At 46.3% G+C, this 13,512-nt stretch overlaps 1 protein-coding gene across 1 annotated transcript in view; it reads right to left on the reverse strand.

Moving 5' to 3' along the window:
• Positions 1 to 13,512, reverse strand: part of DCC (DCC netrin 1 receptor) — a 459,073-nt gene that overhangs the window by 28,580 nt on the left and 416,981 nt on the right. The window contains exons 22-25 of the mRNA XM_030468363.1: positions 7,800 to 7,865; positions 4,770 to 4,932; positions 3,916 to 4,142; positions 830 to 946 (exon numbers count right to left, since the gene is read on the reverse strand). Of these exons, the coding sequence (XP_030324223.1) occupies positions 830 to 946; positions 3,916 to 4,142; positions 4,770 to 4,932; positions 7,800 to 7,865 (573 nt within the window). The remainder of the gene's footprint in view (positions 1 to 829; positions 947 to 3,915; positions 4,143 to 4,769; positions 4,933 to 7,799; positions 7,866 to 13,512) is intronic.

The following is a 13,512-nucleotide window of genomic DNA, read 5'->3' on the forward strand; positions in this document are numbered from 1 at the left end:
TTTGGGCACCTCTGGTTTGAAGTTGAGTGGCACGACCTGAATTACACCCAAAAAACCCCACAAATTAAGGGAACCCCAGTAACTGACTGAATAAATCTATGGTAGGTTCCTCCCCCTCCTCTCCTCCATTCACTTCCATTTAATTATTATTTTTTTTTAATATATCATTGGTGATGTGAAATGGATTTCTGTCAGTACAGGTTCATTGATTTAACTGTGTACAAAGATTTCCCAATTCCTATAAATTTTTGATGGGATTTATTTTGTCTGCTCAGAGGTAGAACTTGAAAGCTCTCAAGAGACTGATCCCAAGGCTGCTTGGAGACCCCAAACTCTGCCAGCTTGAACTCCTATCCCTGTTTTTCCAGATTAGTAACCATGGAATCCTAGAAAGTCAGGTTGGAAGGGGCCTCAAGGATCATCTGGTCCAACTTTTCCCCTTGTTATGCTGAGATTTAAACTTTCCAAAGGGAGGGGAAGAGAGACACAGAGGAAAAGAGGGGTTGATCCATCCCTACCCAGCCAAACAGAACTGCTGACTCTTCAGGCTTAGCCTGGGCTGAGTCTAGAAGCAGTATGATTTTTAAAAACAAACAAACAAACAAACTGAAAATAACCAGAAAACCCTCAAAATCCACCCTTTTTTCCCAGTTTTTCTGCCTAGCAAACTCCAAGCCCTCTCCTTGATTCCAGATGGAGAAATTAAGTGGCAAACGCTATTAAACTCCATGAGGTGGAACTCCTGGAGTAAAACAGGAAACTCCCAAGGGATATTCACATGGATGAGCACCTAAAGGGGGGTTTGGGGATCCAAAATCCTGCTACTCACGAGGGTTGCTGGGTTGTGAATCCATGGGGATCATCAGCTTGGCCCGGGTGGCTCTGCGGGCAGCCAGAGAGCGCTCCAGGGTGGACATGCTGCTCCCAACCTCTTCTGTCTCAGGACCTGGAGAAAAACAGCAAAATAACTCAGCTGAAAGCACTGGAAATTAATGATTTGCTTCACCTGGGAGCTAGCAGACAGATCAAGAGGGCTTGGGGAGGTTTTTTTGTTTTTTTTTTAATCATTCATTAACTCGCAGCACCTGGAAAGAGCAGCACGGGCAACCCTGCCTGCCTTGGCCAACTAAAACTGCAATGTCTGATCACCCTCTCCAGAAAGAAATTCTTTCTCAGCTCCAACCTAAACCTCCCCTGGCACAACTTGAGACCCTTTGTGCCCTCTTGTCTTGCTGAGAGTTGCCTGGGAAAAGAGCCCAACCCCCCCCTGGCTCCAACCTCCTTTCAGGGACTTGCAGAGAGTGATGAGGTCTCCCCTGAGCCTCCTCTTCTCCAGCCTCAACACCCCCAGCTCCCTCAGCCCTTCCTTCCTCCCAGCAATTCTGCTGGATCCCTTCCCAGCCTCCTTGCTCTTCTCTGCACCTGCTCCAGCACCTCAAGCTCCTTCCTGAGGGACTTCCTGAGCTGAGGGGCCCAGAACTGGACACAGGACTCAAGCTGTGGCCTCCCCAGGGCTGAGCACAGGGGCAGAATCCCTTCCCTGGACCTGCTGGCCACGCTCTTCCTCAGCCAGCCCAGGATGCCATTGGCCTTCTTGCCCACCTGGGCACACTGCTGCCTCCTCTTCAGCTTCCTGGCAAGCCAGACTCCCAGCTCCCTTGCTGCAACCACTCCCTGCCCAGCCTGGAGCTCCCCAGGGGCTTCTTGTGGCCAAAGTGCAGGACCCGGCCCTTGGAATCTTCAACCTCATCCCCTTGGCATCAGCCCAACTCTCCAGTCTCTCCAGGTCCCTCTGCAGAGCCCTCCTGCCTTCCAGCTGATCCACACTTCCCCCCAGCTTAGTGTCAGCTGGGAATTTCCTGAGGATGGACTCAATGCCCTCCTCTAAATCCTCCCTCAAGATATTAAACAGCACTGGGCCCAACACTGATCCCTGGGGGACACCACTAGTGACCGGCCGCCATTTTGATGCAGCCCCGTTCAGCACCACTCTCTGGGCCCGGCCCTCCAGCCAGTTCCTAACCCAGCACAGAGTGCTCCTGGCTGAGCCATGGCCTGACAGCTTTTCCAGGAGAATCCTAGGGGAGACGGTGTCAAAGGCCTTGCTGAAGTCCAGGCAAACAAATCAAGGAGATTATGGCCCCTTTTTTTTTTTTTTTTAAGTTGTCCTGAAATGATCTTAAAAACCCTTTGTAAAAATATTGCATTTTTCTGGTAACTTTCCTCTCAGGAATTTATTTCAACCTCAAGTCTCCAGCCCAGAAAAAGGCAGAAGAAATCCAGGTGCCTACAAAACCTGGCAGGGCTTGGAATGATCCCCTTCCTTGGGAGATGTCACCAAGTCCCAAGTCCAGATGGTGCTGCCTACAGACCTGGTGACTCACAGTTCCTCTTCCAGCCTCTGCATCTTCTTTTTATTTTTATTTTTTATTTTTTATTACAAGCCATGTCTGGATTTTGCCCTTATTTGCTGCTGGGTGACACCCAGCACATCAAGATCTCAGAGGTGAATGATGCTGCTTCATGTCCAAATTAATCCAAAACCATCTCAGCAGCTGCAGAAATGAGAGATTTTGTTTAATTTTGAAATCCAGATGCTTGGATTTCATGACATTAGGCCAGGATATCTGGAAGATTCTAGAGAATAGGCTTCTCAGAAAGAAAATGTGCTTGGAACTGGATGCTGGGTGAATGGCAATGAAGCAAAAAAAGCTTTTTTCCCCTTCTTTCTAGCTTCAGCCCTTGGGAATTTTATATTTCCTTAATTTGCTATTCTAATAAACCCTGGAAGAAATCAGTTTAATGCTGGCATCCAGGTAAGCTTAAAACCCACTCTTCATCTCTGATGTACCCAAGCAACCCCAGAGTCTTGAAAAATAAACAAAAAAGAAAGATTTGCATGGAAAGACTATTTTTTTTTTCTTTTTTTTCCAAATCACTCTCCCCTGAAATGCCAAGTCCTCCCTTGACAGCCACTCAGAGAGCTAATTGTGGGTGAAAAAGCCAAGGCCAGCTTTCCTGAGCTGACTTTTAGAGCCTGAGAAACATGAAGGCATTTCTTTAGGAGGCATTTCCACATCAAATCCTCAGCTCAGCCCTTGTCATTAACTTGCTCATCTCCTGGGATGCTTCCCTCCCATCCCCTGCAATCAATGGAGCTCTCAAATCCATCTCCTTGGGCCCTGCTTAGGCAAGGAGAAGCTTCTGGCTCTATTTTCCCCAACCTCTAATACACCAGGGACCTTTGTAGTAAAAAGAATTGTCACAATTATCTTCATCAAAGAGCCCAAACCCCATGGCAGGGACAGAAAATTAGCTCTGCTTAGAAAGATGAAAGCTTTTCCCTTGAAACTTTTATTCTCTTGCAAGAAGAGGAGCTATGGATAAGGGATAAAAGGGACCTGAAATAGTCACCTAGTGCTGGGGTCAGAAAAAGGTGGAGAAAAGTTCACTGAAAGCTCCTTTTTCTTACAGAATTTCTTTCCTTGTATCTCTAAGTGTTCTCAGTCTCCTCCTGCTGCCCTTCTTCCTGACCATGTTTTCCCTCTGCTCCCTTTCTCATTTATTTTTATTTTTACCTTTTCTATGCCTCTTCTTCCTCTCTGGGTTTAAAAACCTTAAAAACCTTGGACTTCCAGTTGATTTTCTGAACATATAATGTTTCCCCTAGTCTGAAACCACCCAGAAACACCTCTCCCAACACCAGGAGCAGAGCTCTCACTTTCCCAGTCTCCTCCTGGACCATTTGGATGCTGATGATAGAGAAAAAAAAACTTGGGAGACCCCAGAGTGAGGTTGGACCTCCAAATATCCCTCCCAAACCAACCCAAACCCCAAGTTTTAGGATTTTAGGATTTGAATTTCCCCCTCCAAGGGTATCCCAACCAATTCCCATCTCTCCTTAGGGGGTCTCACCAGTTTGGGGGGCACTTTTGGTGCCCAGTTGTGTTTCTGATTGGCTGTGGCTTCCAGGGGTGATGTCCTGGCAGCTCTGCATTGGTGATTCCCTTCCTGCAGGGTCCAAGTTTGTGGGTTTCTCAATGTTCTTCATTTCCATCTCCTCATGGTGGATCCATAAATCTGGGGGTCTCAGGTCCTTCTGGCTACCCTTCCTTTTCCCAGCACTGTGGGTTGCACGTTTCCTGAAGCAAAGAGGAAGAAAAATCATGTAAAAAGGTTTTTTTCTTCTATAAAACCATAAAAGTGATGTCTCCTCCTTGGTATTTTTCTAAGGAATCCCTTTGGTTGTGTCCCTCAAAAGGCAGTAGTTATCCTGATGTTCTTCTTGGAGTTTGGGATGCAGCAAGGAGGGATTGGGGTCATTTTGGGCACCAGTTGATGGAGAAATTGGGGGAAAAAACAGAGTGACAGAATATTAGGGGTTGGAAACCACCTTGAAAGATCATTGAGTCCAAACCCCCCTGCCAGGGCAGGATCAGCACCTGAAAACAGCACCAGAAAACTGCTGAGCCACTTACACACACCTTACACATCCCATAACTGCAGCCAGCACGGGCTGCATTCCTCTAAATATACATTAAATTCTTTAAATACACATTCAAGTGGTATTTTTACTACATAAAAGCATCTGTCTCATCCTCAGGAAGCAATGACAACAACAGAGACTCCAGCAGAAATACCCCAAGTCCTCCAATTCCCTAAATGCAGGAGTTGGTTCAGGCTCTTAAACCCTTCCACTTCCCTTTTATCCAGCTGGAAGCTGAGCAGATCCCTACCTTCTCCCCCTTTTCCCTGAATCCAGGACTTACTTCCTCTGCTGCTCCGAGGAACGCCGGGTGCAGACCACGGCCACCACCACCACCACCACCACTGTGATCACCCCAACTGTGCCCACCAGGATGACCAGGAGGTTGCTGTTCTTCTGGGGGGTGACACTGCCATGGGGAGGGTGCATCTGCCCGATGGGAGGCTCTGGAAAAAGGAAAGACAAGGAGGGGATGGGTCACATAATGTGGATGCAGCAATCCTGCTGCTCTTTCTGCTTGTAGGCACCCTGGAAGCTTTCACCCTCACAAAACCCTGAATATCTTTGCTCTGAAGCTTGGAAAAAAACCCTAAATAGTGGATGCAGTGGGATGGAAAAGGAAAAGGTGGACTTGAGCATGCCCAAGATATCACCAGGAAAATAACTCATCTGGCAGCATCCTCAGCTGTAGAAATGAAAGAATATTTGTCTGGGCTCTCATTTTGCCTGAACATGAAAGGAAAAAGGAGAAATGATGCCAAACAAGAGTTTTAGGGAAGAATAAATGGAATTTAATGGTAATAATCCTGCCTTGATTTATCTGACCTGATAATATTCTTTCTTCACTTAACTAACCACTCCATTTCAATAACTTCCCCTTTTTCTCACAGCTTTTTCAGGCAACTGAGTAAGATCAGCAACCACAAGGGTCATATTTCAACCTTACAGCAGCCTGGTTCAAAAATCCCAAAGATTCTGGGGTTTCCTCTCCAGGCTGAGTAAAAGGCATTGAAGAAATATCCCACATCAACCAGAGTGACTATCAAGCAAGAGAGGTTATTTTTCTCTCCCTATTCTTTCTACCAGAGACTCTTTTAACTTCCCCAAAGTCCCTTTTTAAATATTTAGGATGAAATAGTACCAAGAAGAGGAGAAAACAGGGTTGTGCTGGCTGCAGGGAAGTAGAAGAGGAAAAAAAAAAAAAGTCCCAGATATTCTGCATTCTGTAGAGAAACAAGATAAACCATCGAGTTGCCAAAGAGTGGGTGTGAGTCCACCTGTGCCTGGTTAGGGCAGGCCTTTGACACCGTCTCCCCTAGGATTCTCCTGGAAAAGCTGTCAGGCCATGGCTCAGCCAGGAGCACTCTGTGCTGGGTTAGGAACTGGCTGGAGGGCCGGGCCCAGAGAGTGGTGCTGAACGGGGCTGCATCAAAATGGCGGCCGGTCACTAGTGGTGTCCCCCAGGGATCAGTGTTGGGCCCAGTGCTGTTTAATATCTTGAGGGAGGATTTAGAGGAGGGCATTGAGTCCATCCTCAGCAAATTCCCAGCTGACACTAAGCTGGGGGGAAGTGTGGATCAGCTGGAAGGCAGGAGGGCTCTGCAGAGGGACCTGGAGAGACTGGAGAGTTGGGCTGATCCCAAGGGGATGAGCTTCAACAAGGCCAAGTGCCGGGTCCTGCACTTTGGCCACAACAACCCCATGCAGCGCTACAGGCTGGGGACAGAGTGGCTGGAGAGCAGCCAGGCAGAAAGGGAGCTGGGAGTCTGCATTGACAAGAAACTGAACATGAGCCAGCAGTGTGCCCAGGTGGCCAAGAGGGCCAATGGCATCCTGGCCTGTATCAGAAACAGCGTCACCAGCAGGTCCAGGGAGGTGATTCTGCCCCTGTGCTCAGCGCTGGTTAGGCCACACCTCGAGTCCTGTGTCCAGTTCTGGGCCCCTCAGTTTAAGAAGGATGTAGAGGTCCTGGAACAGGTCCAAAGGAGGGCAACCAGGCTGGTGAAGGGACTCGAGCACAGGCCCTATGAGGAGAGGCTGAGGGAGCTGGGGGTGTTCAGCCTGAAGAAGAGGAGGCTCAGGGGAGACCTCATTGCTGTCTACAACTACCTGAAAGGAGGTTGTAACTGGGTGGACGTTGGTCTCTTTTGCCAGACGACTTTCAACAAGACAAGAGGGCACAAAGGGTCTTAAGTTGTGCCAGGGGAAATTTAGGTTAGATATTAGAAAGAATTTCTTCACGGAGAGGGTGATCAGGCTATGGAATGGACTGCCCGGTGAGGTGGTAGATTCTCCGTCCCTGGAGACATTTAAAAAAAGACTGGATGTGGCACTCAGTGCCATGGTCTAGCAACTGCTCCGGTGGGTCAAGGGTTGGACTAGATGATCTCTGAGGTCCCTTCCAACCCGGCTAATTCTGTGATTCTATGATTCTATTACCAGGGGGCCAATAAATGTGGGACACACACCCACAAGGAGGAAGCTCACTCTTGTGCAAGGCAATGGAGAGACCAGCAGCTCGTCGAGCCTCAGGAGCAAGAAAGGCTCCTCCTGCTACAGCATTCCCTCCTTGTCTTGCCTGAGGGAAATAATCAGTGTGAGTTAATCAGCTCTGGGCCTTGTAATTATTTTGTACTTGCAAAGCTCCCTCAATACCTCATTGGAGGGAACTTTGTCTGTTCTTTTATCCAAGAACATGAGCTAAGGATGCTTTGTTAGGTACCAGAGCTAGGGGCAGGAAGAAGGAGTTCTTCTCACACCCCTCCAGCTGGCAATAATTAAGTTCAGCTAATTCTGGTTAATCCACAGGCTTTTCTCTCTCATTTCTTTCTATTTTAGGACAGGAATAATTAATAAGAATAAAACTCTTTCTGCAGGAAGCTTCAATTGAAATGCAGCAATGTAAAACCCATTTTTTCATGTTTTTTAAGATTTATTTTGGTTGGAAAAGACCTTGAAGATCACCCAGTCCAACCCTGAACCTAGCACTGCCAAGGCCACCACTGCCCCATGGCCCTCAGCACCACATCTCCAGGGCTTGGAAAGCCCTCCAGGGGCAACTCTTGTGGGAAATAAATAATTTTTAATATTTATTTTGCACAATTAATGGGATTTTCAACAGCTGAGAAAACTTTCACCCTAAAAACAGAGCAAGGAGGAGACCTGTGGGCAAGGGGTGGCCTCCAAGCCATGAGAGAGAGGATAAAGAGAAGAATAAAGAGAATATAATCATCAATAAAGAGAAGGAAAGTAGGGGAATATCACCCAAAGTGCAGAGAATGATGAAAGAGGGTTGTCTGGAGCCTGTAGTTACCATTCAGACTGCTCCTGTCAATCAGGTTGGTGTCCACTGGCCAAAAGGAACCATCCCCGTGGCGACCTGTGGGGCAGAGAAATCCATCAGAAAAGGCTCTGACACCTCAAACCTCTAAACTCAACCTTTAAACCATCCAGCAGGGTGAGGAGATTGATCCCAGGGGGCTGAATTTCAACTCCTTGCCTTTGTCTCTGTAATATTTCCCTCTTCCAGATGTGAGGAGCAGGGGGGTGCTGGCAGCATCCAGCTGCCCCTCACCTGGTGATGGGAAGGGACCAGGCAGCTGCTAAATGACTTCTCACTGCTATTAAAAAAGCTTTATTTACACACAGAATCACACAGAATCACACAGAATCCTTGGGGTTGGAAGGGACCTCGAAAGATCATCTAGTCCAACCCCCCCTGCCAGAGCAGGGCCACCTAGAGTACCTCGCACAGGAACGTGTCCAGGCGGGTTTTGAATGTCTCCAGTGAAGGAGACTCCACGACCCCCCTGGGCAGCCTGTTCCAGGGCTCTGTCACCCTTACAGGAAAAAATGTTTCTGGATATTCAACTTGAACCTCCTATGCTCCAATTTACACCCATTACCCCTTGTCCTATCACTGGTCACCACTGAGAAGAGCCTAACTCCATCTCCCTGACACTCACCCCTTACATGTTTGAAAACATTGATGAGGTCACCCCTCAGTCTCCTTTTCTCCAAACTAAAGAGACCCAGCTCCCTCAGCCTTTCCTCATAAGGGAGATGTTCCACTCCCTTCATCATCTTAGTAGCTCTGCGCTGGACTCTTTCAAGCACTTCCCTGTCCTTCTTGAACTGAGGGGCCCAGAACTGGACACAATACTCCAGGTGCGGCCTCACCAATGCAGAATAGAGGGGGAGGAGAACCTCTCTTGACCTACTAACCACCCCCTTTCTAATGCACCCCAGGATGCCATTGGCCTTCTTGGCCACAAGGGCACATTGCTGGCTCATGGTCATCTTCTTGTCAACCAGGACCCCCAGGTCTCTTTCACCTCCACTGCTCTCCAGCAGGTCAGCCCCCAACCTATACTGGGCCATCGTGTTGTTCTTCCCCAAATGCAAAACTCTACACTTCCCCTTGTTGAATTTCATCATGTTTCTCCCTGCCCAACTCTCCAGCCTGTCTAAGTCTCTCTGAATGGCAGCACAGCCTTCTGGTGTGTCAGCCACTCCTCCCAGCTTAGTGTCATCAGCAAACTTGCTGAGGGTACATTCTATACCCTCATCCAAGTCGTTGATGAAGATATTGAACAACACCGGTCCCAGTACCGACCCCTGAGGGACTCCACTAGTCACACACCTCCAACCAGATTCTGCCCCATTGACTACAACTCTCTGACTCCTTCCTTTCAACCAGTTCCTGATCCACCTCACTACCTGATCACCAAACCCATATTTGATCAACTTATCTACAAGGATGCTGTGAGAGACGGTGTCAAATGCTTTACTGAAATCAAGATAAACCACATCTACTGCTCTTCCATCATCTATCCACCTAGTAATTTCCTCATAGAAGGCTATGAGGTTAGTCAAAGATGATTTACCCTTGATAAAACCATGCTGACTGCTCTTGATGACCCCCGTGTCCTTGATATGCCTGGAGATAGTGAGAAGAACAAGTTGTTCCATCACCTTTCCAGGGATGGAGGTGAGGCTGACCGGTCTATAGTTAGTCCCAACATGTTGAGGCAACATTGGGCAATTAAAATCTTTAAAATTAAAATTTGAAATAAATTTCCCATTTGGAAATTAAATAAATTTAATTCCAAATTAAAACAGGTGGAAATAAAATAGTAATTGTTCTCTGTAATATTTCCCTCCTCCAGATGTGAGGAGCAGAGGGGTGCTGGCAGCACCAAGCTGTGCCCCCTCTCCTGGTGATGGGAAGGGACCAGGCAGCTGCTTAATGACTTCTCACTGCTATTAAAGCTTTATTTAATTTATTTTCCTTATTAAAGGTTGCTTCTAACTCAAATATATATAAAAAAAATAAATAAAGGGAAAAAAAGAAGGGATATTATTATTAGTCCCAACATGTTGAGGCAACATTGGGCAATTAAAACCACATTTTTTTCCTTTCCCTCCAGTTGTTGCTGCTGTGTCCTCCATCTCCTATTTCTGGAGCTTGCCCAAAATTTTCTTGTGCATAACTTGGAAAAAAAAAAAAAAGAATATTTAGTGCTGAATGGCCCTAAATAACTGGATGCTGATTCTCATCAGCTCAGCCTTCAAGGTAATCATCTTCTCAATCAGCCTAATTGCACAGCTCCAACAATTTGATCCTGAGGATGCAAGGTTTGGCTGGCAAAGCAGCTGAAAAGAGAGAGAAATTAGAAGGATTCTTGTAATTCTGACACCCTAAAGGCTGCACCTCAGCCTGCAAATAGGGTGTGAGCCCAGAGTTCCATAATGCTCAGGAAAATGGAGGGACTAGGGGGAGAATGGGCAGGGTTAATTCTTCTTTAACACCTCAGTGAGAGCCTAAAACATCAGGAAAAAAAAATTCAGTGTATTGAAGACTTCAAAAACTCACTTGTATCCCTGGATCTGAAGTTTGGGGCTGTTTAGATTAATTTAAGATTAATTTCAGGACACTTTTCAAGGCATTATACACAAGGTTTGGATGGCAGAAGTGTTTAGATAAACTGCTGCCCAGCTCACTTCTGGCCCAAGAATGGTGATGCCAATGTTTTGGGATGGCTCCAAGCAGGGTTTGGGGTACAGAATCCAATCCTTGGGGTTTCTTGGCCTAAAACTGTTTCTACTGCACTAAAGTTTTGTAAACCATCCCAAGGCAGCAGAATTTTGACTGAGAGTAACCCCAAAATCCCAACTTCTGATAAGAGACAGGGACACAAAGAACTCCTCACCAAGAGGGCTTCAGCCTCTTGGTCAGGGCAAGCCAAGATGGAATTTAGGGGAATTCAGCTCTGTCCTGCTGTTAAAACACACAAATATTATTCCATATGTGGATAAGGATGGAAATCCCAGCACTTGGGGAATGGGGATTAAATCACCTTAGTGATAAACACCTGAGAGAGAGCCTAAAACATCAGGAAAAAAAAATTCAGTGTATTGAAGACTTCAAAAACTCACTTGTATCCCTGGCTCTGAAGTTTGGGGCTGTTTAGATTAATTTAAGATTAATTTCAGGACACTTTTCAAGGCATTATACACAAGGTTTGGATGGCAGAAGTGTTTAGATAAACTGCTGCCCAGCTCACTTCTGGCCCCAGAATGGTGATGCCAATGTTTTGGGATGGCTCCAAGCAGGGTTTGGGCTGCAGCATCCAATCCTTGGGGTTTCTTGGCCTAAAACTGTTTCTACTACACTAAAGTTTTGTAAACCATCCCAAGGCAGCAGAATTTTCCAGTTTTACTCACTGAGAGTTACCCAAAGATCCCAACTTCTGATGAGAGACAGGGACACAAAGAACTCCTCACCAAGAGGGCTTCAGCCTCTTGGTCAGGGCAAGCTAAGATGGAATTTCTGGGAATTCAGCTCTGTCCTGCTGTTAAAACACACAAATATTATTCCATATGTGGATAAGGATGGAAATCCCAGCACTTGGGGAATGGGGATTAAATCACCTTAGTGATAAACACCTGAGTGAGAGCCTAAAACATCAGGAAAAAAAAAAAAAATCAGTGGATTGAAGACTTCACAAACTCACTTGTATCCCTGGCTCTGAAGTTTGGGGCTTTTTAGATTAATTTCAGGACACTTTTCAAGGCATTATACACAAGGTTTGGATGGCAGAAGTGTTTAGATAAACTGCTGCCCAGCTCACTTCTGGCCCAAGAATGGTGATGCCAATGTTTTGGGATGGCTCCAAGCAGGTTTTGGGGTACAGAATCCAATCCTTGGGGTTTCTTGGCCTAAAACTGTTTCTACTACACTAAAGCTTTGTAAACCATCCCAAGGCAGCAGAATTTTGACTGAGAGTAACCCCAGAATCCCAACTTCTGATAAGAGACAGGGAGACAAATAACTCCTCACCAAGAGGGCTTCAGCCTCTTGGTCAGGGCAAGCCAAGATGGAGTTTAGGGGAATTCAGCTCTGTCCTGCTGTTAAAACACACAAACATTATTCCATATGTGGATAAGGATGGAAATCCCAGCACTTGGGGGATGGGGATTAAATCACCTTAGTGATAAACACCTTAGTGAGAGCCTAAAACATCAGGAAAAAAAAATACAGTGGATTGAAGACTTCACAAACTCACTTGTATCCCTGGCTCTGAAGTTTGGGGCTTTTAAGATGAATTTCAGGACACTTTTCAAGGCATTATACACAAGGTTTGGATGGCAGAAGTGTTTAGATAAACTGCTGCCCAGCTCACTTCTGGCCCCAATATGGTGAAGCCAATGTTTTGGGATGGCTCCAAGCAGGGTTTGGGGTACAGAATCCAATCCTTGGGGTTTCTTGGCCTAAAACTGTTTCTACTGCACTAAAGCTTTGTAAACCATCCCAAGGCAGCAGAATTTTGACTGAGAGTAACCCCAGAATCCCAACTTCTGATAAGAGACAGGGACACAAAGAACTCCTCACCAAGAGGGCTTCAGCCTCTTGGTCAGGGCAAGCCAAGATGGAATTTAGGGGAATTCAGCTCTGTCCTGCTGTTAAAACACACAAATATTATTCCATATGTGGATAAGGATGGAAATCCAAGCACTTGGGGGATGGGGATTAAATCACCTTAGTGATAAACACCTGAGAGAGAGCCTAAAACATCAGGAAAAAAAAATTCAGTGGATTGAAGACTTCAAAAACTCACTTGTATCCCTGGCTCTGAAGTTTGGGGCTGTTTAGATTAATTTCAGGACACTTTTCAAGGCATTATACACAAGGTTTGGATGGCAGAAGTGTTTAGATAAACTGCTGCCCAGCTCACTTCTGGCCCCAGAATGGTGAAGCCAATTTTTTGGGATGGCTCCAAGCAGGGTTTGGGCTGCAGCATCCAATCCTTGGGGGTTCTTGGCCTAAAACTGTTCCTACTACACTAAAGTTTTGTAAACCATCCCAAGGCAGCAGAATTTTCCAGTTTTACTCACTGAGAGTTACCCAAAGATCCCAACTTCTGTTAAGAGACAGGAACACAAAGAACTCCTCACCAAGAGGGCTTCAACCTCTTGGTCAGGGCAAGCCAAGATGGAATTTCTGGGAATTCAGCTCTGTCCTGCTGTTAAAACACACAAATATTATTCTATATTTGGATAGGATGGAAATCCCAGCACTTGGGGGATGGGGATTAAATCACCTTAGTGATAAACACCTGAGTGAGAGCCTAAAACATCAGGAAAAAAAAATTCAGTGGATTGAAGACTTCAAAAACTCACTTGTATCCCTGGCTCTGAAGTTTGGGGCTTTTTAGATTAATTTCAGGACACTTTTCAAGGCATTATACACAAGGTTTGGATGGCAGAAGTGTTTAGATAAACTGCTGCCCAGCTCACTTCTGGCCCCAATATGGTGATGCCAATTTTTTGGGATGGCTCCAAGCAGGGTTTGGGGTACAGAATCCAATCCTTGGGGGTTCTTGGCCTAAAACTGTTTCTACTACACCAAAGCTTTGTAAACCATCCCAAGGCAGCAGAATTTTGACTGAGAGTAACCCCAAAATCCCAACTTCTGATAAGAGACAGGGACACAAAGAACTCCTCACCAAGAGGGCTTCAGCCTC

Source organism: Calypte anna, chromosome W, assembly GCF_003957555.1.
Source record: "Calypte anna isolate BGI_N300 chromosome W, bCalAnn1_v1.p, whole genome shotgun sequence".
Classification (NCBI taxonomy): domain Eukaryota; kingdom Metazoa; phylum Chordata; class Aves; order Apodiformes; family Trochilidae; genus Calypte; species Calypte anna.